General features: G+C 36.1%; 1 protein-coding gene across 2 annotated transcripts in view; it reads left to right on the top strand.

Annotated features, from left to right (window-relative positions):
- The first annotated feature begins 432 nt into the window (after positions 1–432).
- The window catches only part of SLF2 (SMC5-SMC6 complex localization factor 2), a 47,048-nt gene continuing 20,978 nt past the window's right edge, over positions 433–26,502 (top strand). The window contains exons 1-10 of one of the 2 annotated variants that reach the window (XM_074295335.1): positions 443–817; positions 9,329–9,372; positions 9,775–10,319; positions 11,586–11,640; positions 17,158–17,651; positions 18,632–18,702; positions 19,950–20,072; positions 20,938–21,105; positions 22,568–22,670; positions 25,791–25,866. In XM_074295335.1, the coding sequence (XP_074151436.1) occupies positions 690–817; positions 9,329–9,372; positions 9,775–10,319; positions 11,586–11,640; positions 17,158–17,651; positions 18,632–18,702; positions 19,950–20,072; positions 20,938–21,105; positions 22,568–22,670; positions 25,791–25,866 (1,807 nt within the window). In that variant the 5' untranslated portion in view covers positions 443–689. Of the gene's footprint in view, positions 818–9,328; positions 9,373–9,774; positions 10,320–11,585; positions 11,641–17,157; positions 17,652–18,631; positions 18,703–19,949; positions 20,073–20,937; positions 21,106–22,567; positions 22,671–25,790; positions 25,867–26,502 lie in introns of both variants that reach the window. The other variant, XM_074295337.1, reaches the window with a different exon arrangement.

Raw genomic sequence — 26,502 nt, forward strand, 5'->3', positions numbered from 1 at the left:
ATCTTTCTGAGTTTGAATCTAACTTCAGACCCGCTGTGCGACAAGTCACTTCACCGCTTGCCTCAGTTTCCTCATCTGTCAAAAGAGATGGAGAAGGAAGTGGCAACCCCTGCAGTATCCCAGTGAAGAAAACCTCCCAGGAAGGCAGGAGGAGTCGGGCAGAACTGAAAGGAACGAACAATGAATGCTTAATGGTGGTCGGCCGCCGAAGCTGCCAGGGCAGGGGCCTTCACAGAACTGAGTACTGCTGTTGTTATGGCCGCTGTCATTTCCGGTCTGCCGCAATCCCCAAGAACCATTGGCGTTTAATCTCTCGGGACCCGGTAGGGCTAGCGAAACGCTCCAGATAAGCAGAATCATTTTTGGGTTTGGGATTTTTTTGCCCCCGGCCCATCTTAAAAATAATGGGAAAGGGGGAGGGGGGGGGAAAAATCATAGGCTGCGCATGCGTCTAGACAGTTTTGCACGGCAGCCAATCAAGCCAATCAACACACCCATCCCGATGGCAAAGCCCGCCCCCTTCTGGTGGCTTGGTTTCTTCCCGCCAGCCGCCGCACCACTCCCCGGTAGATAACCGAAGCGTAGAGGGAAGGGGCGTGAAAGTCCTTCCGCAACTGCCCCAACAACCCTGCGGCGACTCCGCCGCCCGGCTGCTCCCAGAAACGGCCCCCCATCGCAGCTGAGAGGACATGAAGCTGGCCGGTGAGGCGACTCGGCCCTCCCCCAACTCTTCCCCAGCCCGAGTGCGGCGCTGCCTCCTGAGGCCCAGTGCGGCCCAGCCTGGTTCCGAGAGGTGCGAGGAGAACCGCGGTGACAGGTACGGGAGGAGGAGGGGAGGGGGACAGCCGCGGCCTAGGGGCTGGCGGAGCTCGAGGCGGCTTCCCCCATTTTGCTGCCGACTCCCGGGAACAAAACGGCCTCTCCTTTGCTTGAGCATCCTGGGACTTAGAGCTGGCCGTTAGAATGGAAAGACCCTGGGAGGTCCCGGAGCTTCGGGGGCCGTGCGTGTGCGCGCGCGCGTTTGTGCCCACTGCCCAGCAATGGGCTCCTGAACCTGGGATGTTTTATGTATATGCAGTAGGAGGGCCCCGACTCGTCCTCACGTCCTTACGCACAGAATTGTTTACACTTTTCCTCCGAGTGGGTCTGTTGATAGGTGCTTTCTTCCCCCCAGTTACTTTCTGTTTTGCTATAGAATTGTGTTTCCTTCCCGTATCGTGAAACATTTCCTCCTTCCAGCGCATCTTCGTACACTATTTTAAAATAATTTTTTGAACTTTTCTGAATTGAGAAATTTATTTTCCGTAAGTTTTCTTCACCATCAGTTTTCTGCATCTGCTCGCCATTTTCCTTTGGGATTTACTACCTTTTGTTTTTACTAGATTTTTTTCTTAATAGTTTTTGTGTGTGTGCTTAATTTTTTTTTTTAATTGAGATTTGACCTATATAAATCCTCTCAAACCCACCCTTGTTTCGGATTTCAGTGTTTTTAATTTAACTTTGAGCTAATCTGCTAGTCCAGGACTTTTGTATTTTTTTTTTTTTTTTTTTTTGTGCCGAGGCTATAGGGGCTAAGAGACTTGCCCAGCTTTTGTATTTTTTAAATTGGAAAATGTTAAGCCTTTCTTTCAAATGTTAAAATAGAGCTAATTAGAAATGCAAATTAAGCTGATCTAAAATCCTCTCCCCCATCTTTACCACTGAAGTTAGTGTTAGGGGAGCTGTGGGAATTCTCGTGCTACTGTTGTGAATTAGGCCATGATGTTTACATCATGTAATATTAGTTGAAATTTTGGAAGAAAAAATCCCTATAAAAACTTTAACCGTTTGTGAAGCATCAGTCCCAAAGAGGTTAGACAGAAAGACGCTAGTGAATGGCTAAAGTGTATGAACCAAGGGAAAGGATGAATAGGAAGAATCCAGAGAAACACGATAAAATATGTATGAATCGATGCTGGGAGTAGTCAACTCAATGACCACTACAAAGTAAAAGAAAATAATATTTGCAGTAACCATTCTTGTCCTCAACTAACTTCCTGCCTCTATAGAGAGGTGAGGTGCAAAATGCACAGCCTGCTCCTGTAGTAGTTTGGTCATTTTTGCTTAAATATTTTTACAAAGGAAAATTAGGTTAATTAATTTAGAAATGACTGGTGTCAGTTTAAAAAAAAAGGCTTTCAGTAAAACTTTTTAAAAGAGACAAAAATTGAATAAGTAATTAAATTTTTAAATTAAATTCCTTCTTGTTTGTAGCATAAAATATTTAAATGGTTTGCTAAAAATTTTTGTGTGTAATGATTTTCAAGTAGATTGCTATTTACATAATTTTAATTACTATGGACTTTTTCAGCATGATATAGTTTTCTTGCTTATTCCTTTTTATTTTTTGAATGTTTGCTTTTGCTTGTCTGAAAACATTATGGCAACTCCTTTTTTAGATTTGCTTGAAATATAGTAAAAAAAAAAAAATCCTTACAGTTTTATCGTGTGTATGTCTTTAAGTTTTTCTTTTAAGCATTGTTTGGTAGAGTTTTGTTTTCTTATCCAATCTGTTATTCTTGTTTGTTTTATTGGATTGTTTAATCCAGTCACATTTAAAAGTATAAGAGTTAGATTTATATTTTCCTCTGTCAGTTTCTAAATTTTTTTTTGAAGTCCTGATTACCCTCCCCCTTTCCCTTTCATCAATCTCTAAAATTTTTAGTTATGATCTTCCTCCAGTCCTCCCCTTCCTGGCCCTCTTCTCACTGGCTGTCTTCTTCTTACCCCTGATGCTCTCTTCTTCCTTGTTATCCCATTTCTTTTGTCAGGTTTTCTGCTTTTATCTAGTTATGTTTCTTCCTCTTTTTTTCATCTCCACCGGTCAAATGAATTCCTTCTCTCTCCTTACCTTCAGCTAATCTTGTTCATTAGTTTTAAAATTTCAAAATTTATGGTTCCCCTTTCTAAAAAAGAATTTCTTTTTCTTCATTATCATTATCATAATATTCATTATACATAATTCTTCATTATTATTATTATTCTGTATACTCTAGATCCTTATAGTCTTCATACAATTAAAACTTTCCTAGGCTCTCTCTAAGCGCTTTCTGCACCTTCTTTGGAGGGATTTGTCTATGACTTCCTCTTTTCTTTTGTATCTTCCCTCTCAAAACAATTCAAATTACTGCAGGTATCAGACCAGACATTGCCTCACTGTAAGACCATCCCCTCCCCCACCATTGATTTGTACCTTCTCTTTTTGACCTTTTTTCCTATATATGCCCTCTCCCCTGTCCATACTCCTACTCCTCTGGGTACCAATTGCCCCCAGGGATTCTAACTCCTCCTTCTAGGACAACTAAACTGCCAGACCCCATGCAGTATAAGGAGTTCCTTTCCCTTTACCCATAGAAACAGTTTTTCATGGAACCCTTTACTGCTTTAAAAGTAATGCCTTCTCATGGACCCACATTTAACACCACATACTAAGATTAGATCAAAATGGGTCCAAGATTTAGGCATAAAGAACGAAATCATAAATAAATTGGAGGAACATGGGATAGTTTACCTCTCAGACTTGTGGAGGAGGAAGGAGTTTGTGTCCAAGGGAGAACTAGAGACCATTATTGATCACAAAATAGAAAATTTTGATTACACCAAATTAAAAAATTTCTGCACAAACAAAACTAATGCAAACAAGATTAGAAGGGAAGTAACAAATTGGGAAAACATTTTTACAGTTAAAGGTTCTGATAAAGGCCTCATCTCCAAAATATACAGAGAATTGACTTTAATTTATAAGAAATCAAGCCATTCTCCAATTGATAAATGGTCAAAGGATATGAACAGACAATTTTCAGATGATGAAATTAAATTATTTCCACTCATATGAAAGAGTGTTCCAAATCACTATTGATCAGAGAAATGCAAATTAAGACAACTCTGAGGTATCATTACACACCTGTCAGATTGGCTAAGATGACAGGAACAAATAATGATGAATGTTGGAGGGGCTGTGGGAAAACTGGGACACTGATGCATTGTTGGTGGAGTTGTGAAAGAATCCAACCATTCTGGAGAGTAATCTGGAATTATTCCCAAAAAGTTATCAAACTGTGCATACCCTTTGACCCAGCCATACTACTACTGGGCTTATATCCCAAGGAAATACTAAAGAAGGGAAAGGGACCTGTATGTGCCAAAATGTTTGTGGCAGCCCTTTTCATAGTGGCTAGAAGCTGGAAGATGAATGGATGTCCATCAATTGGAGAATGGTTCGGTAAATTATGGTATATGAATGTTATGGAATATTATTGTTGTGTAAGAAATGGCCAGCAGGAGGATTTCAGAAAGGCCTGGAGAGACTTACATGAGTTGATGCTGAGTGAAACGAGCAGAACCAGAAGATCATTATACACTTCAACAATGATACTGTATGAGAATGTATTCTGATGGAAGTGAATATCTTCAACATAGAGAAGAGCTAATCCAATTCCAATTGATCAATGATGGACAGAATCAACTACATCCAGAAAAGGAACACTGGGAAATGAGTGTAAACTGTTATTTTTACCTTCTGAATCCAATTCGTCCTGTGCAACAAAAAATTCGGTTCTACACACATATATTGTATCTAGAATATACTGTAATATATTTAACATGTATAAGACTGCCTGCCATCTGGGGGAGGGGGTTGGGGGAGGAAGGGAAAAAATCTGAATAGAAGTAAGTGCAAGGGATAATGTTGTAAAAAATTACCCATGCATATGTACTGTCAAAAATGTTATAATTATAAAATAAAATAAAAAATTAAAAAAAAAAAAGTAACGCCTTCTTCTATCCATCCCTCAACTTTTTAATCTTTCCTCCCTCCTTCCTTACCCATTCCTCTGTAGACTCTTTTTCTGAGACTACCGAGGTCTTCTCCTTGATTTGATACCAGAATATCTTATCTCTCTTCACCATGTTGTTGTAATATCAAATAAAAGAAATATTCACCTTTAAAGCAGGGTGCTGACAAGGTCTGTCCATAATCGCCCCTGTTCTCGTCTTCACTGTTAACTCTACAAAATTTCCTGTTTCACTCCTTTTCTTTGTGTACATTTAGAAATAAACCTTTTATTGCATTCTTTGTTGTCATTTATTTTTGTTGCTGTCCTAGCCTTCTGCTTTATTCACTCCTGCATTTCAATTGTTTGGGGTATTTGTGTAGTGAATAATCTCTTTAATTCTGATCTTCTTTCTGAAAGGTTTTTCAAACTCTCCTTTATTAGTGAACATCCACCTTTTGTCTAATGTGTTTAGGCTCAGATTTGATGGATTAATGTTTTTTAAAGATAAATTTTAACCCTTTTTAAAATAGCTTTTTATTTTTCCAAATACAGGCAGAAGTAGTTTTCAACAATCACTTTTTTGTTCCAAATTTTTCTCACTCCTCCCTAAAGATAATTTTTTAAATGTTACTGTTCTTTGCTTTTTTTCTTGTTTTTTCTTCTTTGTATTTATATTCCCAATATTAATTGGGAATTTTTCTTTGCTGAGGCTTGCCATTTTAGATTGAAATTTTTATAAATTGCACATTAATTTTCTGTGCAGGACATAAATTCTACTCTTATAATTATTATTTCTCTTTTAGATTACCAAGAACAGTATGTTGTGCTTCTGGATTCTTCTGAAATTCCATAGGAGTTCTGTCTCATCAAGTTTTGAATCATTTTCCTTTATTTTGTGGTATTTATTCATCCTTATTTACCATATCTGGAGGCCATATTTCTTTTTCTTATTACTGTTTTTCTTACTGATTTCTTATTGATTGATTATTTTAATATTCAAAGTCTTTAAGATTTCTTTCTGGAATCTTTGGTTCTTTCCAACTTTTTTATTATTACTTACTTCTTGACTCCTTCCCCACTGATGGTGGTTTCCTTGAGGGTTGTATTTCAGAGCATTTATTCCCACCCTGGACAATTCATGATTCATCAAAGGGTCTCTATCCAAACTGATTTTTGAGGGGTCAAAACTGGTCCAAGCTTGGTGCTGTGCTGTTTTTCTTAGGCTTGATGGGGTGCTGCACAACTACCTCCTGCCCCCCATCCCTCTATACTTGGTGTGCTGTCCTAGTAACTTGCCTCGGGCCTTTAATTTTCTGGTCTAGCACTGACAATTCAGAGCTTGTTTTTGCTGTTCAGAACTTTGCAGCACTAGCTTCTGGATTGCAGGCCCCAGAAGATGGGAGGCTCCTGTAGGGCTGTGATCAAGCTTGGAGTTGCAGTTTCCATGGCACCGAAAAGAGGGAAGGAGGCAGGGGGGGTGGACTAGGATGTAAGAATGGACTTTGATGTAATCTCATGTTTTATCCTTGGGTTTGCTACTGCAGCCTTGCTGCTGGTAGTATAGGAGGTATAGGAGAAAGGGTGCTGAGTGAGTTTAGAGTCAGTAAGCATCAATTGATGAGTTTAAGTGGTTTTTTAAAAACTTCTTTTGGATTTCAGGAATCAAAGGCCATAGAAACAACTGATATTGCTTTATTGTTGGTACAAAATTCCTGTTTAGGACAGGTTTGAGAGAGCGTGGAGATCAGAAATATAATATCTACTTTGTCATCTTATTAGAAGTTGACAATAACAGGTTTTTATGATGTGGTTTCTTTTTTTGTTGTTCATTTTTTTCATCATACTTTCAGACTTTTTGTTAGAACTGGGTTCAAAACACTTTTGGAGGAAAGGTTTGGGCTGGTTCTATTGCTACTTTTTTGGTTATTAAGTATTGTTATTTCAAGCTCTCCAAGAAAGCTCAGGCTAGAGACCTGCAAGTTTGCAGTCTTCCCAAAGTAGTCTAAACCCATTGTCATTGACTTCCTGGTGAACAGTGATCTTGTTCTCCTCACTCTGAAACACTCCCTCCTTGTCATTTCTTATAGCACAGTTAGCATTCCATCGTGATCATGTGCCACAACTTGTTTAGTCATTTTCCAATTGGTAAGCATCTCCTTAATTTTCAATTCTTTGCCACCACAAAAAGAACTGCAAAAAATATTTTTTGCACAGGGGCAGATAGGTGATACAGTGGGTAGAGAACCAGCCCAGAAGTCAGGAAAACCTGACTTTAAATTTGACCTCAGACAATTAAATAGTTCCTAGCTGTGTGACTCTGCAAGTCACTTAACCCTAATTGCCTCAGTCCCCCCCCCAAAAAAAATTATGTACAAATAGCTCTTTTTCTTTGATTTCTTTGGGGTACAGACCCAGTAGAAGTATTTTTGGATCAAATTTTGTATAATTTCTAATTATTCTCTGAAATAGTTGGACCACTTTACTACTATATCAACAGTTTATATAATATACCTGTTTTCCCTAATTTCTTCCAGCATTTATTATTTCTGATCTGTTTGAAGTAATATCTCAGAGTTGTATTAATTTGCTAATCAATAATGATTTTAGAACATTTTTTCATTTGACTAAAGTGGTTTTTGATTTCACTTCTGAAAAATGCTTGTTCATTTCCCTTGACAGTTTATCAAGGAATGGCTCTTATTTTATTTGATTCAATTCTATCTATATTTACTGATGACAAATCATAAATTAATTTATTTTTATTGTAGTTTTTTATTGACAGAACATATGCATGGGTAATTTTTTACAACATTGTCCCTTGCATTCACTTCTGTTCCAACTTTTCCCTTCCCTCCCTCCACCCTCTCCCCTAGAAGGCAGGCAGTCTCATACATGTTAAACATGTTAAAGTATATCTTAGATACAAAATATATGTGCAGATCCATACAGTTCTCTTGTTGCACAAGAAAAATTGGATTCAGAAGATTAAAAATAACCTAGAAGAAAAACAAAAATGCAAGTAGTCCACATTCATTTCCCAGTGTTCTTTCTCTGGGTATAGCTGATTGGGTCCGTCATTGATCAATTGGAACTGAATTGGATCTTCTCTTTGTCAAAGATATCCACTTCCATCAGAATACATCCTCATACAGTATTGTTGTCAAAGTGTAGAATGATCTCCTGGTTCTGCTTATTTCACTCAGCATCAGTTCATGTAAGTCTCTCCAAACCTCTCTATATTCATCTTGTTGGTCATTTCTTAACAGAGCAATAATATTCCATAACATTCACATACAATTTACCCAACAATTCTCCAATTGATAAGCATCCATTCAATTTCCAGTTTCTAGCCACTACATAAAAGGCTGCCACAAACATTTGGCACATACAGGTCCCTTTCCCTTCTTTAATATCTCTTTGGGATATAAGCTCAGTAATAAGACTGCTGGATCAAAAGGGTATGCACAGTTTGATAACTTTTTGAGCATAGTTCCAAATTGCTCTCCAGAATGGCTGGATCTGTTCACAACTCCACCAGCAGTTCTATGTATATATTTAAGGAAAATGGCCTTTATCAGAAATTTTAAAATTTTGATATCACATCATTGTCTATGTATCTTTTATTAAAATGTAGTTTCTCAGGTTATCTGTCTTAATCTGGTCTGGTTTTGCTTTTGCTTTTGGTTTGTCTGAGATCATAATTGCTATCCCCCTGCCTTTTTTCACATCAGCTAAAGGATAGTTTCTGCTTAATCTCCTTATTTAAAACCCTGTGTCCATATATCTTACTATTTCAAATATGTCTCTTGTAAACAACATATTGTTGAATTCAGATTTCTAATCCATTTTGCTATCTGCTTCCATTTTAGGGGTGAGCTCGTTCCATTTCTCATTCACTCTTAAGATTACTAACTATACCTCCATTCTATTTTTTTCTATTTATCTATCTTTCTTTTTAGTCTATCCCTCCTCAAGTCTGTTTTGCTTCTGACCACTGCCTTCCTAAAACTGCTCCCTTTTTAAAAACTATTCTTCTTCTCTCTTCTATCTCTTTTCTTAATCATTTCCCTGTTGATTTAAGATAGATGTCTATACTTCCCTCTTTGAACCATTTCTGATAAGTGCGATTTAAATATTGTTTGCCACCCTACCATATTTCTGTCCATCATAAAAGCTCTGTCTTGTCCATCTCCTTTATGTAAGATAATTTCCCCTATTCTACTCCTTCCTCCTTCTCCCAGAGCATCCCCTTTTTCACCCTTTCACTTTTCAGTGCCAGAAATACTACTACTGTGAACTTCAGCTTCATGTTGTTCCCACTCTAGTTGTCCCTAAAGTTTTTCATTTAGCAGTATTTGTTGTTTTCATAATATCAAACCATTGTTGTGAACCGTCTTTTGGGATATTTAAATAAATAGCCAGTCATTATGAGCTATCTTGTCTTAGTTCTGAATTATTGAGATTTTACACAACTTTAATTCATAATATTATATTATTTATGACTTACTTTTCAGAAATCAATCAATTACGGATTTCTTCAAACCAGTCCCAAAGCAAGGTTTGTATGCTTGTACATAACTTCCTAGATAATAATGATGATGATGTAGTAAACACTATGGATTTTAAAATTATGTAGAATTCCCTGGAATTCTTTTATGGAGTAAAGATACCCTGTTCTTGATAAACTTTTATAAATAATAAAAGTCTGATATATTGATGTTTTCCTACATTTAAAATTATAACATAATAGGGCTCACAGTGCACATCTTTCAGTCTTTTATATATAGGCATTTATAATGAAAATAGAAGGCAATATGTTTAAAGCTTTTTAGTTGTAATGATTAATGTCTATGGTCTGAATCCCTCTACTTCCACTATAAAATTCTCTGTTTGGAGCTAGCTAAAATGGTAATTTTTATAATCTTTTTGACTTTTTTTTTGTTTTTAATTGAATATACAGATAAACTTGAGTTGAACTCATCACAAAGTACAAATTGTAAACATGAAAGAGATAGATTATTACACACTGGTATAAGGCAATTTGAAAGAAAAATATCTTCAACAAAAAATCTGTGTAGAAAGATGCCATCTACACCACCAAACAAGAGTCCTATTGCAGAAACTTTCATGAGAGGATTGAAAGAGAAAAAAGGCAAAAGAGATGTACCTGAAGGAAATGGTCCTTTTCTGGTGCAGAAAACCCTGTCTTTAGTAGTTGAAAAACCCATTATTTCTACTTCACATCGTTGCTTGTCGAGGGATAAAACGAAGAACCCAAGGAATCAAAAAAGATCTCCAATCAAAAAGTCATCACATCATCATGGAAATATAAGGGAGAAGACAAATAAATGCACAGATCAAAACAAGACAATTAAAGATGCCAAAAGCTTGGTCTCATCACTAGAACCTGAGATTTTGGAAAGAAATTCCAGCAAAATTGGTGGTAGAAATGACATACCCAGGTGCCAACAATCAGCATGTTCTGTGGAAGTGCAACAGGAACCAGTTAAGTCTAAGTTGTAATTGTTTTTAAAATCCATTTGCAGAGAGGGAACTAAAGAAACAGACATAAACCAGATAAGCATAAAATCATTATTCCAGAAAATACTTTCACAGGAGAAAGCTGCCTTTTCTCCAAACCCTATAGAATAAAAAATTCAAACCAAAAAAAGCAGACTTTCAAAGCAGGTGTATTTAAGAAGAGCTGAGTAGCCACATTTGTGAAGTCCTAGAAGTTTTTAAAGGCAGAAATTGGTATCACACAATTGTCTTATTTTAAGGAAGCCTCTAATATTAATTTGATTTAGTGCTTTTTTTTTTTTTTTAAATCTTCCTTAAATCTATCTTCTGGAATAATTCTAAGAAGTCATTCTTTTATTCTTATATTGATACAGTCCTTCATTACTGGACTTAAAAAGTGTTCCATACTTTCTTCATTCCCATTTAGTGCAGTGCAATTAGAAAATAATATGAGTGCTTACCTTTTTTTGATTAAAGTTACCAAGCCCAATTATATTCTTGGGTATTGAAGAAATTGACTAATGTAATTGAGCACAGGTCTGTAATCTTTGTCAAGATTATAGGAGTATTAGAGCCATTTTTTAGGGCAACAATGCTACATAAATGTTATTTATTAAATTAAAGAACTCTGTATACCAAGTATAGAGGGACTTGAAATATTTATTAGGGATATAATAAGATCACATAAAACTTGAAAACAAAATTTACTTATGAATGGAAAAGTAAATGTCTGCATTATGGGTAGTTAGAAAAATTAATTATATCTTCATTTTTTTCTACTGGAGCAGTTGTGGCTCAGTGAATAGAGTGTTAGCCCTCAAGTTAGGAAGATATATCTTCTCTCAGGGTTGCTGGGAGGATCAAATGAAATAATATTTGTAAAGAACCCCTATTAGCACCTATCACCAGTATGTGCTATATGAATATTTATCCCTTTCCCCTCCCCTCCCTTAGTAAAAATTTAAATTAAGTGTAGGAAAACTATAGTATTTTCTGAAATCTCATGTCCTTAACTTTTAGGGTAACAAAATATTTTTATAATAGGTGAAGGGTGAAATTTTAATTTTAAATTTTACAAATTTAAATCTAGCCCCAGTATAAAAAATTTTCCTTACTCTTGACGTGAGGTGGGGGAGTGGAAGGGGGTAATGTGGTGGTATTTAATTTCTTTGTTTAAAAAGAAAAAGAGATAAAAGTGAACATTCATCCTCTTACACCTCATAAAGTGACTTTTTCTCATTTGGGTACTAGGAAAATGAAGTCTGCTTAAGAAAAAGATTACATTCTGATTCACTGGACACTTCAGGTAAAACCATACTATTAAATACAATGTGGAATTGTAAATAAATGCTTGCAACTTAGTGACTACATTATAAAAAAATTAAATAATCCTATTTGAGAATATAATTTCCTTTCTGAGTACAAATAGAAGCTCTTAGATTAGTTAAGAATGATAAAGATTAGTTAAAAATGATAACATGATGATCTGACAGTAGGAAGTGAAATCGTGAATTTGTTGTATGTGAAATGTGTCCTGTTCTCATTCTGTGTACCAATTTTCCCTTCCCTGCCTTCTCCCCGACACCCCCCCCCAAAAAAAAAAAAAAACTCTTAAGACTCTAAAAAAAGGCTTCATGGTTAATAGTGCTAGACTTTCCATCAGTACATCTCTGCCCCTCAGCCTTTGAGTGCATGTGATCTCAGGCAAGACATTTAAGTTCTAAGCTTTGCTTTCTTCATCTATAATATCGTGATAGTAGTAGCACTTACTTTAAGGAATGTTGATCAAATGAGATCATATATCTTACATGCTTTGTAAACTAAAGGTGTTGACAAATGTCAGCTCTAATTATTCCATTTAACATTTTGGTCTATATATGTAGTATATGCAGGATTTAGACCCCATTCCTTTTTGCAGGTGAGATCAGAACTAAGTTCCAGAGATAAATGGGGACTTGTTTAAGGTCACCTAGGTAACAGGTAGGACTATGCTTTTAAATTAGTGGGTGAAAAACCAATGCACCCACCTGCCGTTGTTATTGAGACAATGTTACTGGACATGACTTTGCTTGTGTGCACCTGTGAAAACTAGAATTGCTCTAGAATTGTGAAAAGTGCAATAGAAAATTGTGATAAGCTAAAATTGTTCTAGGATTGTGAAAAGTGCAATAGAGAATTGTGAGAAACTAGAATTGCTCTAGGATTGTGACAAGTGCAACAGAGAATTGTAAGAAACTAGAATTGGTCTAGAATTGTGATAAATGTAACTAGAATTGTGACAACCTACCTCACTGATATTTAATTGTTAACTAGAATTATGATGTTTTACCTTGTTGACTTCCCACCTCAGTGTTGACATCCTACCTCAATGGCATCCAACCCCTTTGGCTTATTATCTCCTTGAGTATGACTTTAATGAATGGGCTGAACACTTGGGCCACTGTTGAGCCTAGTTCTCATTGTCATACTTCTGTTTACGGATCTGCTGCTTTGTATCTCCTTGGGCATAACTCTGTCATCTCATGGATCAAGTGAACTATAGCTGGTGCTAAAAGTTTAGCTTGATGAGATGTGCGGTTCCCGCAAAACAAGAGAAGGGAATTGTAAGGGCCCTTTAAATGGGCGGACACGGTGCATCGGGAGATTGAGGCCCAGAAGTAATTTCTGTGGATATTAGGACTGCCTTGTAGATGGGATCTTGGCCACGATAAGATAGCTTCGTAATGGGTGACTCTCTTGCTGATTGGCTGTGTGTGACTTCACAGGCCCTTTATAAGCCCACTGCAGGCAGCAGTTGCTCTTTTTAACCTGGCGCTCTTTACCCTGGCTCCCTAGCCTGGGTGGCCAAGCCAAGATGGAGAGCCAAAAGAGGTAAGGATTTTGGTAGTGAACACGTGGGTCTTCTGACCAGGTGTTCACTCGGGAACCAACAGTCAGGGCATTATGTGAGTAGGTATAATAAAGACTTTTAAGATTAAAAATAAATAAATAAATAAATAATTTGATTATATACAAGATGTGATAAGTATAACTATATTATATGAAAAAGTTTAGAAGGCTTTAGTTTAAAAACTTTAGTGGTTTGCTCAGTGTGAGTTGTCAATGTGATATACTAGCTAAAAATTGCTAATAGACTTCATTTAAAAAAAAAATTTCAAAATGAGAGAGGTAAATCTCACTATAATCTGCCCTTCTCAGACAATATCTAGAGTTATTGTGGGAGTTGTTGTGGTCCTTTCTGGCTGCTACATTTTAAGATGGTCGTTGATTAGCTAGACTATCTTCAGAGGAAGAGAACTAGGATGAAGAAAGGGACAGGAGACCCTGAAATGTGTGGATTGGTTGAAGGAATTGGGGATCTTTAGTCTTGAGAAGAGAAAACTAAAGAAATAAGATTGTTGTCCTCAGATATTTAAAGGAATAGCAAATGAAAGAGAAACTTATTTTATTTGGTTTTCAAGGTCGACTTATTTTATTTTGCTCACAAAAGCCAGACAGAATTAGGAGTCATAGGTAGAAAGTCTGAAAATGTAGGCTAAGAATTTGGAACTATGCTGAACAAGTTATCAAACTGCATACTCTTTGACCCAGCAGTGTTTCTATTGGGCTTATATCCCAAAAAGATGCCCATCAGTTGGAGACTGGCTGAATAAATTATGGTATATGGAATATTATTGTTCTATAAGAAATGACCAACAGTATGATTTCAGAGAGCCCTGGAGAGACTTATAGGAACTGGTGCTAGGTGAAATGAGCAGAACCAGGATATCATTATACACTTCAGCAATAATACTGTAGGAGGATGTATTCTGATGGAAGTGGATATCTTCAACAAAGAGAAGATCCATCCAGTTCAGTTCCAATTGATCAATGATGGACAGAATCAGCTACACCCAGAGAAAGAAAATCAGCTACACGTAGAGAAAGAACACTGGGAAATGAATGTGGACTAGGAGATCATTGTACTTAGCAATAATAAGATTATACATAGATCAATTCTGATAGCATGTGACTCTCTTCATCAATGAGATGATTCAAACCAGTTCTAATGATCTTGTGATGAAGAAAGCCATCTACACCCAGAGAGAGGACTGTGGAAACTGAATATAGATCACAACATAGCATTCTCACTCTTTTTATTGTTGCTTGCTTGCATTTTATTTTCTTTCTTTTTTTTTGTTTTTTCTGGTTTGATTTAAATTTTCCATGTGCAGCAAGATAATTGTATGCATATATTAGATTTAACATATATTGCTATCTACTTGCTCTATCTAGGGGAGGATGTGGGGGAAGGAAGGGGAAATTGGAACACAAGGTTTTGCAAGAACTAATTTTTTTTTAATAGTTTTTATTTACCAGATATTTGCATGGGTAATTTTACAACATTGACAATTGCCAAACCTTTTGTTCTAATTTTTCCCTTTCTTCCTCCCCTCCCCCCATGGCAGGTTGACCAATAAATGTTAAATATGTTAGAGTATAAATTTAATACAATATATGTATACATATCCAAACAGTTGTTTTGCTTTACAAAAAAGAATCAGATTTTGAAATAGTGTACAGTTAGCCTGTGAAGGAAATCCAAAATGCAGGTGGACAAAAATAGAGGATTGGGAATTCTATGTAGTGGTTCATAGTCATCACCCAGGGTTCTTTTGCTGGGTGTAGCTGGTTTAGTTCATTACTGCTCTATTGGAACTGATTTGGTTCATCTCATTGTTGAAAATGGCCATATCCATTAGAATTGATCATCATATAGTATTGTTCTTGAAGTATACAATAATCTCCTGGTCCTGCTCATTTCACTCAGCATCAGTTCATGTAAGTCTCTCCAGGCCTTTCTGAAATCATCCTTCTGGTCATTTTTTACAGAACAATAATATTCCATAATATTTATGTACCACAATTTATTCAGCCAATCTCCAATTGATGGGCATCCACGTAGTTTCCAATTTCTGGCCCTACAAAGAGGGCTGCTACAAACATTCTGCGAGGGCTAATGTTGAAGAATTGTCCGTGCATAGTGTTTTGAAAAATAAGAAGTTTTAATTAAAAAAAAAGAAAAGAAAATGTAGCCTAAGGTTCGGTTAAAGAGAAACTATCCAATGGTGAGAACTATCCAAAAGTGAAATTATTTATTTAGGAAGAATTGTGGTTTCTTCTTTACATGAACTCTTCCACTAAAGATTGAGAGAGCACTTGTTGAGAACACTTTTTTTTTTTTTTTTTTATTTATAACTTTTTATTGACAGAACATATGCATGGGTAATTTTTTACAACATTATCCCTTGCACTCACTTCTATTACAACTTTTCCTCCCTCCTTCCACCCCCTCCCTTAGATGGCAGGCATTCTTATACATGTTAAATATGTTACAGTATATCCTAGATATATGTGTGCAGAACCGTACAGTTCTCTTGTTACACAAGAAGAATTTGATTCAGAAGATAAAAATAACATGGGAAGAAAAACAAAAATGCAAGTAGTCCACAATAATTTCCCAGTGTTCTTTCTCTGGGTGTAATTGATTCTGTCCATCGTTGATCAGTTGGAACTGAATTAGATCTTCTCTTTGTCGAAGATATCCACTTTCATCAGAATACATCCTCATACAGTATTGTTGTTGAAGTGTATAATGATCTCCTGGTTCTGCTTATTTCACTCAGCATCAGTTCATGTAAGTCTTTCCAAGCCTCTCTGTATTCATCCTGCTGGTCATTTCTTACAGAACAATAATATTCCACATAACATTCATATTCCACAATTTACCCAACCATTCTCCATCTGATGGGCATCCATTCATTTTCCAGTTTCTAACCACTATGAAAAGGACTGCCACAAATATTTTGGCACATACAGGTCCCTTTCCTTTCTTTTAGTATCTCTTTGGGATATAAGCCCAGTAGTAACACTGCTGGATCAAAGGGCATGCACTTTGATAACTTTTTGGACATAATTCCAAATTGCTCTCCAGAATGGTTGGATTTGGAGAACACTTTGTTGTTAACAAATAAATTGTAACTAAGTCTCAGAGAGGCTGTATCTTAGCCATCATTGCATGGCTGTGGAATTTGAATCCAAGTCTCTGCTGACCCCAGATTTAGCTCACTTTCTGCCTTACTCTTTTTGAAATCATAATTCACTAGTGGAGGAAAAATGGTAAATTATAATAACCCTGCTTTGCTCTCTTGAGCAAGTCTTTGCTTCCATTTCAGATATAATTTTATTGAACTAGAGGAGGAAATGGCAGACCATTCCAGTATCCTTGCCAAGAAAATCCCCGATGGGGTTATGGAGAATCAGGCAGTGATGAAACAATTGGACATCAAAAGCACTGTGACACTATACAAGCCATTTAGACTATAAGCATTCGTTTCTTTTTACATTGCTAAAATGGCTGAACAAATCCATTGCAAACCAATTTTTCTCACTTGTTTTTTTTCCTATCAAGAAATGGGAGCACCTGCAGTGAAAGAAAGAAAGTAGGATGTCTGTGTAAGCAGGCAAATTGAGATAAAAAAGTTGAGATATTTTAATAATTGGATGAAATGTGTTGTAAATATGTCATACTTACTAGGATTCTGAAAAACTTACACTTTAGGGTATCCTTATTTGGTTGTGTGTCCTAATTAAATTATCCATATAGTAAACTTTATATACTTGTGAGGCAATACGTTATAAAAGAAAAAAGCCAGGGACCTGAATTCTGATCCTACCTCTTGTGTGAGATGTAAAACCAGGATCAGTCCTCAGAAAAATACAGCTTTCTACAATTTAGCATCAAATGAAATGAAATACTCACTTTCTCCTTTATGTATTTTAGGTGCTGATTCTTCTGGGGTATCAAATGCCAAAACATGCATTATTTCATCTTCTAAAAAAGAGAGAGTGGTCACCTTACCTAAAGCACCTGTGTTGCCCAGGATCAAGAAACGAAGAAAGAGGAAATTCGAAGATGTTACTAATACATCTTCAGTGAAAACATCTAGTAAATCTTGGCCTTTTCAGACCAGTAGTATTACTAAGGTTTCTTCAGCTGTATTTGGAGGAGATGTTTTGTGCAGCCCAAACATTCCAAAGCTATCATATGAAAACTTAGAAAATTCCAGTTCCACTAGTTGTTTGCCAAGAAAAAAACAAGAACTTGATTTTGATAGTGATGAGGAACCTTTGGATTGCAAACTGGAAAGTGATGAGGAAGATGATGTATTAAAACCACTACAACAATTGATGTCTTTGAATTCTAGTCAACCTTCATCTCCAGAAGAACCTTTTGTTCTTTCAGAAAAGCCTAGAGCATTATCATCAAACGATTCAGTAAGTGGTTCCATTTTATTAGTATTACTTTGAAAAGGGGAAAGTAGGTTAAGGAAAAGCATTGACTTTAAAAAAAAAAATGCTGGAGCAGCTAGATGGTGAAGTGGATAGAGTCTTGGCCCTGAATTCAAATACAGCTTCAGGCAAGTCACTTAACCCCAATTGCTTCACAATCTCCCTCCCCAAAAATAAATTTTAAAATGCTGGATTTATTATATTCTTAGTTTAGCAAATGAGTTCCCTGTATACTTTTAGTTTTTGTCCTTTGTAAATAAAGTTAGGATGTAGAGATGTCAAGAATTAAAGGCAAGATAATTATATCTTGGGAAAAGAGTTGAACTAAATTCTAAAATATCTGTTTTGAAATTTGGTTGTTGAGTAACTACCTATGAATTCATTTTAGGTGGTAGCATTACTTTAGAATTTGTGTTTTAATGAGTTCAGAATATAAGAAGTGGAGCTGAGATATAACTTTTTTTTTTTTTTTTTTTTTTTTGAGGCTGGGGTTAAGTGACTTGCCCAGGGCCACACAGCTAGGAAGTGTTAAGTGTCTGAGATTAGATTTGAACTCGGGTCTTCCTGAATTCAAGGCTGGTGCTCTATCCACTGCGTCACATAGCTGCCCCTGAGATATAACACTAAAGTTTGAATTATGGACTGTTTTTTATGATTTAAGGTTAGTGTTATATAAAGAAGAATGGATTATTGAATATCTTAGTATTGAAATCTCTAATTTGATAGGAGTGTCATAAATCAGTTTAAAGAAGCATGTCCAGTTTGCTTGCTGTCTTGGGAAGGGGGGAGGGGGAAAATTTGGAACATCAAATTTTACAAAAATGAATGTTAAAAACTCTATTTACATATTTGGAAGGCATGGAATAGAAAATGATCTGATTCCTGAATAGCAATTCCCCAGATAGCCTTATTCTGCCATTAAAAGCTATGTTACAAGTATATTTCAAATTTTCTTTTCATTGTAGGTAAGCATTCGTTACCAGTGTTTTGAGAACCCCTTAGAGCTCATACTGAAGGAGAACGAAAATCCTCCAAGGTTAGCACTGTTTTATTTTATTAGATTAACCATCCTTCATATGAAGCCTGATTTCACTAAACTCAGGGTTGTGTGGCCCTAGACTAAACTTTCTCTACCAGCAAAGAGCTCATCTGAGTTGTACAAATGAATAAGAGACTCCGTTTTTGTAGCTTTCTTTGTCTACATAGACATCCAAGATTGGTAGATATGGTTTCCTTAAATTTTGACTTGAAGGTACTAGTGGTGAAATATGTTTCTCTCTTGTTGACAGAGAACCAGTGGACAACAGATGTAAATTGGGTCATATTCTAAGGATGATATACATTAACTAGCTCATTGGATATAGCCAATGTGTTGCTTGTGTTGGTTTATTTTGCTTCACTAACGTTGTATTGCAATGAAGGGTTCTGTTGGATAGAGACAGATGATCATCGGGAAGTGATAATGACCATAAGGAAAACATAAAATATTTGATTTTTTTTAATGGTATCTCTTCATATAGTATCAATTTATATCTGAGATGCGTTATCTTGTTCATTGACTAAGCTTATTTTAAAACAGAATATTAACTTATTAAATGGCATTATAAAATATCTTTTTATTTTCCACAACAATAGCACCTGATTGATATGACAAAGCCTTAGGATCAAAAACACAAGTAACAATTATTTTTGTATTTCAGTGCTCCTTGTACAGTGCTAACAGACATAATTTTCTGTCCTTAAAAGTTGATTCTTACTTGTTAATTCTAGATTATATATTTGATGGGTCTGTAGAAAACATGATTAAAAGAACTTAAACCTACTGAGAAACTTAATTAACAATCTAAAAACTTTTTATTGTTTGGCCAATATAAAATAAAGGAATATATGCTAAAAGTCATATGTAAACAAAGCTGCTGGCTCCATTCCCTTGGGACTTTGTACTCCCTTTGTTATAAATTATTTAGGACAATATTCAAGATAATATTGAACTATTGGAAGATAGAGGAAATTTGTTGGAAAACTAGTACTGAACATTTTAGAATATTACTAACTGGGGACAAGAATACTCAATTTATAGACGTAACATGTTTTAGAGAATTCAACTAAAGTGAATTTTACATTTTGCTTTGAATCATAACTCGGTTCATGAAATGACTAGATTTTGTTATAGCAAGGTATTTTATAACAAAGGCTTTCTTGTGTGTTGTAACTGGTCATAAAAATTGAGAGGTCTTTAAAATACAAATTGTATTTGTCATGCTAATCTTTTATCTCTCCTAGGTCAGTGGAATGGGAAAAAGTGCTAACAGAAGATATAGTGAAAGGTCAGGGAGTAAAAACCCAAATTGAGATAGAAAAATCAGGAAATACAGATGACAGTGGAGAACTCCAAGAAGAGCATAGGTAAAAAGTTTTTGTAAACATATATTTAATTTCATTTATGTTTCAAATTCTATATGATACTTAAATCAACAGATTTAATTCCATCTTGTGATATTGCTAGTTAGTTTGTAAACCTGGATGATTGAGTTAGAAGAAAAGGTACATCTTGATGAGGTGACAACACGAAGGCCGAATTTCTCAGTGCCTTTATTTCCTGACTCAGTTCAACTTTTTCTCAGACACCATGATTTGCTAGCTAATAGCAAAAAAAGAGACATGTTTATACAGACCTAAGATTATACATTGTTTCATGTTAATCTCCCTAATCAAAGATTGATTTAAATCATTAGATTAGGATCAGGGATGTATAGTGGAAAGATTTAAATTTGGATTTGAAGTCCAAGGAACTTAGATCTGAATAACCTCTCAGTTATAAAATCTCAGGTTTCCTCTTCCATGTAGAGTGATTATGAGAAAAGTGCTTTGCAAAATTTAGAGCAATGACATAAAAATGAATTATCATTTAAAATTTACTTTGTATAAGAGTTTTTAAAAGACTACTAGAGCTACTTATTTTGTAGATGAGAAGACTGAGCACTGACAAGTGAAATAACTTGCCCATAGAACCCAAACTATTGTACCTTGGATTTCCTGATTGATTAGTATATTTTTGCTATCTCTAAATTTGACTGAATCTGAGTAAACTTTTAACATTTAGTCCTCCACAAAAGTTGATGAAAATGAAGCATCAGAAGATGCAGAAATTGATATTCACCTGAATTTTTAAAAAATTTATTTTGTACTAATACTGTTCTAGTCTTCAATAATACATTTTTTGTTTTTTGCTTTTTTTTTTTTGTTTTGTTTTGTTTTGTTTTGTTTTTAGGGAGTTTATAAGGAAATTCTTCATTGCTCTTGATACTATTCCTGATTACCATCCTGGTGAAGAAATATTTCAGTTTTTTGATTTTGGAAAAATTTTTACTCAATATACACTGGACTTAAGGGACTGTAATTTTGTTCCAAAGAATGCTATTGAAGATCTTATCCTTAAGTAAGAACCGCAACAAAGAAAATTTACAATGTAAAATAAAAAATACTGTACACATACAAATATTGAAATTATAATTTACTCTTAAACGTTATTCTTCTCAGAGGTGATTACTTTTTATAACCTGTCTGGTATACTCTTAAACTTACTTTTGCTTCATGTTTTGTCTAATTGAAAATAGAAGTTGACAAGTCAGTTCATTATGATACTTATCCAAAATTGGTGTAGTTTGTCCCAGGAAATCTTTTCCTTTAAATAATGGGTTCCAGGGAGTCTAGCTTAACATTGTCATTCCACATCTAAGGAGAATGCAAGTGAAAACCCCAAACTTGAAGAGTGAATGGCAGTTACACCTGAGCCTTTTCAAGTAGGTTTTTATCCCATAGCTGCTGGTATCTGCCCCTCTGTTTGACTCTCAGTAGTCCTGGGGTATTTACTAATATGGTGCAAAGAGAGTCTAAATGGAATTTCAGACTCCTCTGCAAGAGAACCAAAGGCATTTCAAGGGAGTAGAGAGTAATAAGTAGAAACAACCATTGGGGGGGAGGGGAGGTGGTTTGGAACTGAAAGGTATCTTAGGATCATAAAGTGGAGAGCTGTAAGGGACCTTTTTAGAAGTCCTCATTCCAGCCTGGTTCTCTCATCTGGCAGGTGAAGAAACTAAGACCAATCATATGCTCTTGCCCCTGTCCCTTTCTGATATGTAGATAATCAAGGCCCAGATGGGGATAGAGATGCACATGGTGTCTGATGTTCCAGAAGCAATTGTGAGTAGAGGTTGGAGGAACAACTCTCTAGGTCTTGTACAAGGGGATTCAGAGTAGAAATTCAGTAGAGTTAAAGAGAAGATAACATCCTCTCTTATGATGGGAATTTGTCTTATTCTTCTACCTTGGTTTGCCCCTGAATTTCATAACAAAAGTTTTAATTTTTCCACTTCAGTTTAGAGAAGGGAGGTGTGCTTGTCCAAACCTAAACTGAAAGAGGGGGGAAGTAGATTACTCCACTGAAGTGGAGGCTTAGGCTTGGCAGGCCTAACTAACAATGAAGAGAGAGGAAAGGGACTGACTTCTAAATTTCTCTGGGATATAGGCCTTGAGGTAAGGAAAATCTTGTAGAACATGCTAGGGTAGTAAGCTGGAGCACTATCCGTCTTCCATCTCCAAGCTTTTTTATAAAAGATGTTATTCCTAGTGCTTTCCCAAAAGCTTAGATTGTGGCAAGCAGTCAGTTCCAGTTTCCTTGAACACAGCCATTACCACAGCAGAGCAGACCCTAAACTAACAAAGGTAAATTGTGTTGAACAAATTTATTTATGACTGGTATTGTTAACAGCTGCAGTGCAAGAGATCACTGTGTATATACTAGCTAAATCAGGATCTTTTTCATTTACAGTTGAATGTTACCTCAATGTCCTAAGGTATAATACTGGTTTTCCTTCTCCCCCCCCCCCCTTATTTTACAGATCAGAAAAACCACAGCAAATTTTTTTAACAACACAAGGATATCTCAGCACTGCCTATCACTACATCCAGTGTCCTATACCTGTGTTAAAGTGGCTGTTTCAGGTGAGAGGAATAATGGACTAACCTTATTTTTGGGGTTATCTTCCTTTATGAGGTTATAAATTCCTCGAAGACAAGGAAATATGTCTAATTGACCTTTTTATCCACCATTGCATCTAGTACAATAATTTGTTCACAGTAAGTGCTAGATAAATTTGTTTGAATGAGTTGAAGTTCATTAGAAAGGTGTTAGAAAGTAAGAAGCATTAGCCTAATTCAACCAACAACATTTATTAAGTACCTGCAATGTACTGGCCCCTGTTAGGCATTTGGGAGACAAAGACAAATGCACTGGTCCCTGTAGTCAAAGAAGGGAGGAAAGCAAGTAACAAAAAATTCACTACTTAGTATCTAAGATCCTCTTTGCCAAGCATTATACTGGGTGCTAGGGAAACAAGTTCAAAGTATGAAACATTCCTTACTTGGAAGAGAATTGAATTTTTAATGGGGACACAGTGACTACATGTGTAGCCATACATATGTGTAGCATATACATGCATGATACATGTAAGTATATTCAAACATAAGGTATTTTGGGCAAGGGTACTAGTAGCTGAGAGAATCAGGAAAGCCTTCATGTGTTCTTTAGTCTGAACTTGGAAATATATTAGGGATACTAAGGGACTCAGATAAAGAGGAGTAAATTGTAGGAATGAAGAAGAGCTAGGGTAAAGTTACAGAGATGGGAGATGGAATGTTGTATCTGGGGAACATCGAGAAAGAAATCCCCATTGATAATATCTGTCATGGCTAGAAAGGTAAGTTGCAAAAGACTTAAAATTCCCAATAGAGGAATACCTATTTGATGCTAAGAGAGAAGCCTTGGAGCTTATTGAGCAAGAGAGGGTTGTGGTCAGGCTGGTGCTTTAGATTATATCACTTGGGCAGTGGAGAGCTTGGAGCCAGAGAGGCTAGTGAAGAGGCTGTTGAGAGATGACACGAGTCTCAGTTAAGGTGAAGGCAATGGGACAGATGTGAAAAAAAAAACTGGGTCAGTAGAGTCAAAGAAATTTGACAACTAATATGTGAAGTGAGAGTGAGAAATTGAAGGTGACTCCAGTCAGCAAACTGCTCATCATAGTAATCTTAGTATTTTCCTCTTTCTGGGTTTTTGTGACATGAAGTTTCTTCCCCAGTCCAATAGAAATGAGTTTAGAGATAATGACTGGGGAATATGATGAATACTTTGATTAGTTAAGAAAAAAAATCGACTTGATAGTCAGGGGACCTGAGTTCTAGTTCTGCCACTAACTAGGCTGATAGATAATGACAGTGGATAAAATGCCAGGCTTGGATTTCAAATGTGACTCTGATACTTCTAGCTGTATGACCCTGAGCAAGTCACTTAATTCTATGGGCTTCAGTTTTGTCATCTGTACAATAAATTGGAGAAGGAAATGGCAAACCACCCAACTATCTTTGTCAAGAAAACTCCATTTGGGATCTTGAAGAAAAAGACATCCCTGAAACAGGACTGAAGAGCAAAGCATTGAGATTTTGAGCAAACCATTTAGACTCTTTAAGCATCAGTTTCCTTTTCTTTGAGATGACTGGCATAGACTAGGTGATCCCTAAGGTCTCTTAAAACGTAACATTTTAAGATTATAAGATATGCTTGAGAAGTTTTAAGAGTTATAAGGGACTTTTTATATTACCTAGTCCGAAACTTTTTATTTTATAGTTGACGAAACTGAGACCAAGAAAAGTGAGTGATGGCCACTATCTTGGAGTTAGCTGGTTGCAGATCCAAAGCCAGCACTTAATCTTATCTCCTAGTTCAATAAACCTTCCACTAAACAGTACTGCTAGTTGTAGAAATGGAAGGCATCTTCCCTAAGTCTTCTGTATCTGCTTTTCCTTTGTTAAGTCTTGTGTTTTCTGTATCCTTCTTCCTGGTTGGTCACTATTTTTTCAGCATCTTCCTTAATATAAAAGAATATAATGTTCCAGCTATGGTTTGACCAGTAGAATCTTCCCCATTGCTGATCTTGAAATTGCCATGAATGATCGGAAGATTTTTTTTCTTTCCATTTTGCCTCCCCTCATCCCTGTTGGGTTATGTAAAACCTGATGGTACCTATAATTATAATTACACTTAATTCCATAGACAAAAGCTAAACTGATCTACCAGCAGAGATGGTTGTTAACAGTTGGTGGTCAGATCTGTTTTTGATATGTATTTCTGTCAAACCAGGTTTCCTTTACTATGTCTTTTAGGGAATAGATTTTTTAAAACCTCAAGCTTAAGAAAATTGACATTTCTCCTTGTCGCTCTATTTCATAGTCATAGGTTGTTAGATCCAGAAAGAAGCCTGAAAAATCTCCCCCAGCTCCTTGTTTTACAGATGGAAAAACTGAGCGTCAGAGAAGGAAGGTGATAGGGTCAGGGTTGCCCAGCTAGTCAGTAGCAGAAACAGCAGTCTTGCCTCTTCAGTCCAATGCATAGGGATCTGATTCCTAACATCTTGTTTGCATAGTTACTCCTCATACCTTCCTGTCATGGACAGCCTCACCAAGCTAGGAAACAGCATGGAACAGCATGGAAAATCAGTTAGTGACTCTGTGCTTTGCCTTTCAATTACTTCCAAATTTACCTAAGTATACTCTCAGTTAGATGGAACCTCTGCATCTTGTTCACAAGCATACCAGAAGAGATCTTGTCAGATGCTTCGATTAAATCTAGGACCATCCTCCTTCCAATCTGTAGCATTCCTTTGGTCCATTAGCCTAATGACTCTTTAAAAAAAAAAAAAAAAAGCCATATTGTGCTCTTGAATTGTTGACCTTGGAATCCATTTAAAAAAAAAAAACCAAATCTTTTTCATATCAGCTGCTTTCCCCATCCAAACACCTCATATGTACAACATTCTGACTCCAGCTCTCCCTTTTTAAGTCATATGTATTATGTTAAGTCTTTTGTGGCTTTGCTACTTAAAAATTGTCAGATTGTGACCTGCTAATGTGACCATCCATAGCTGAGACTAGCACAGTCTGTTGTCTTTAGCTTTTCACACATGCTGCCTTTCTCCTCTCATCACAAAACACATGAAATTGCTAAGGTTTTAATTGTGCTTTCTTCTAAATTTTGTGTAAAAAAATTAAATGATGATTTTCTTTTGACAGATGATGTCTGTTCACACAGATTGTATCATTTCTATACAACTTTTGAATACATTGATAAACATAACAATTAGAAATGGTAAGTATGAAGATATGTTCTTTATGTCTTGAGAGTATAGAGCTGTTAGACTGCCTGCTTTGAGATTAGGTGAAGGAAGGTGGTGTGAGGAAAGAGGAGAATAAGAATTTATATACTACCTAGTATATGCCATGAATTATGCTAAGTACCTTTTCCAAAAAAAAAAAAAAAAAAAAAAAAAGAACTCTTATTTCATCTTTAAAACAATCCTGTGAAGTAGGTGCTATTATTTCCTCTATTTTATTTTTGAAGAAACCGAGGCAAATAGGAGAAGCATCTTGCTCAGGGATCATATAGCTAGTAAACTGGAACTGAGGTTTTCCTGATTCTAAGCCAGCACTTGATCCACTGTGTCTCCAGCTGCCTCTGGAGAGGATTAAGTGTGTTTAGTGATTTAAATTGCTTGTATAATTTCAAAATGTGTAGTAATGGAGTGAGATGCTCATGACCTGTTTCTGATCAAAGTTAAAAAGAGTATCTGTGTGTTCCAGTTGTACAGGAGAAAAGAGTTTCCAAATCATTTAAGTGACAGCCCTAATTGGGTAATTTCCCAGCTTGTGGGTTGCTTTGCCAGAAGTGTTGGTATAATTGGAAGTTAAAAATTAATTGGGATGTAGTCAACAGCAACAAACAGTA

The sequence above is a fragment of the Sminthopsis crassicaudata genome, chromosome 2, assembly GCF_048593235.1.
Source record: "Sminthopsis crassicaudata isolate SCR6 chromosome 2, ASM4859323v1, whole genome shotgun sequence".
In the NCBI taxonomy this organism is placed as follows: domain Eukaryota; kingdom Metazoa; phylum Chordata; class Mammalia; order Dasyuromorphia; family Dasyuridae; genus Sminthopsis; species Sminthopsis crassicaudata.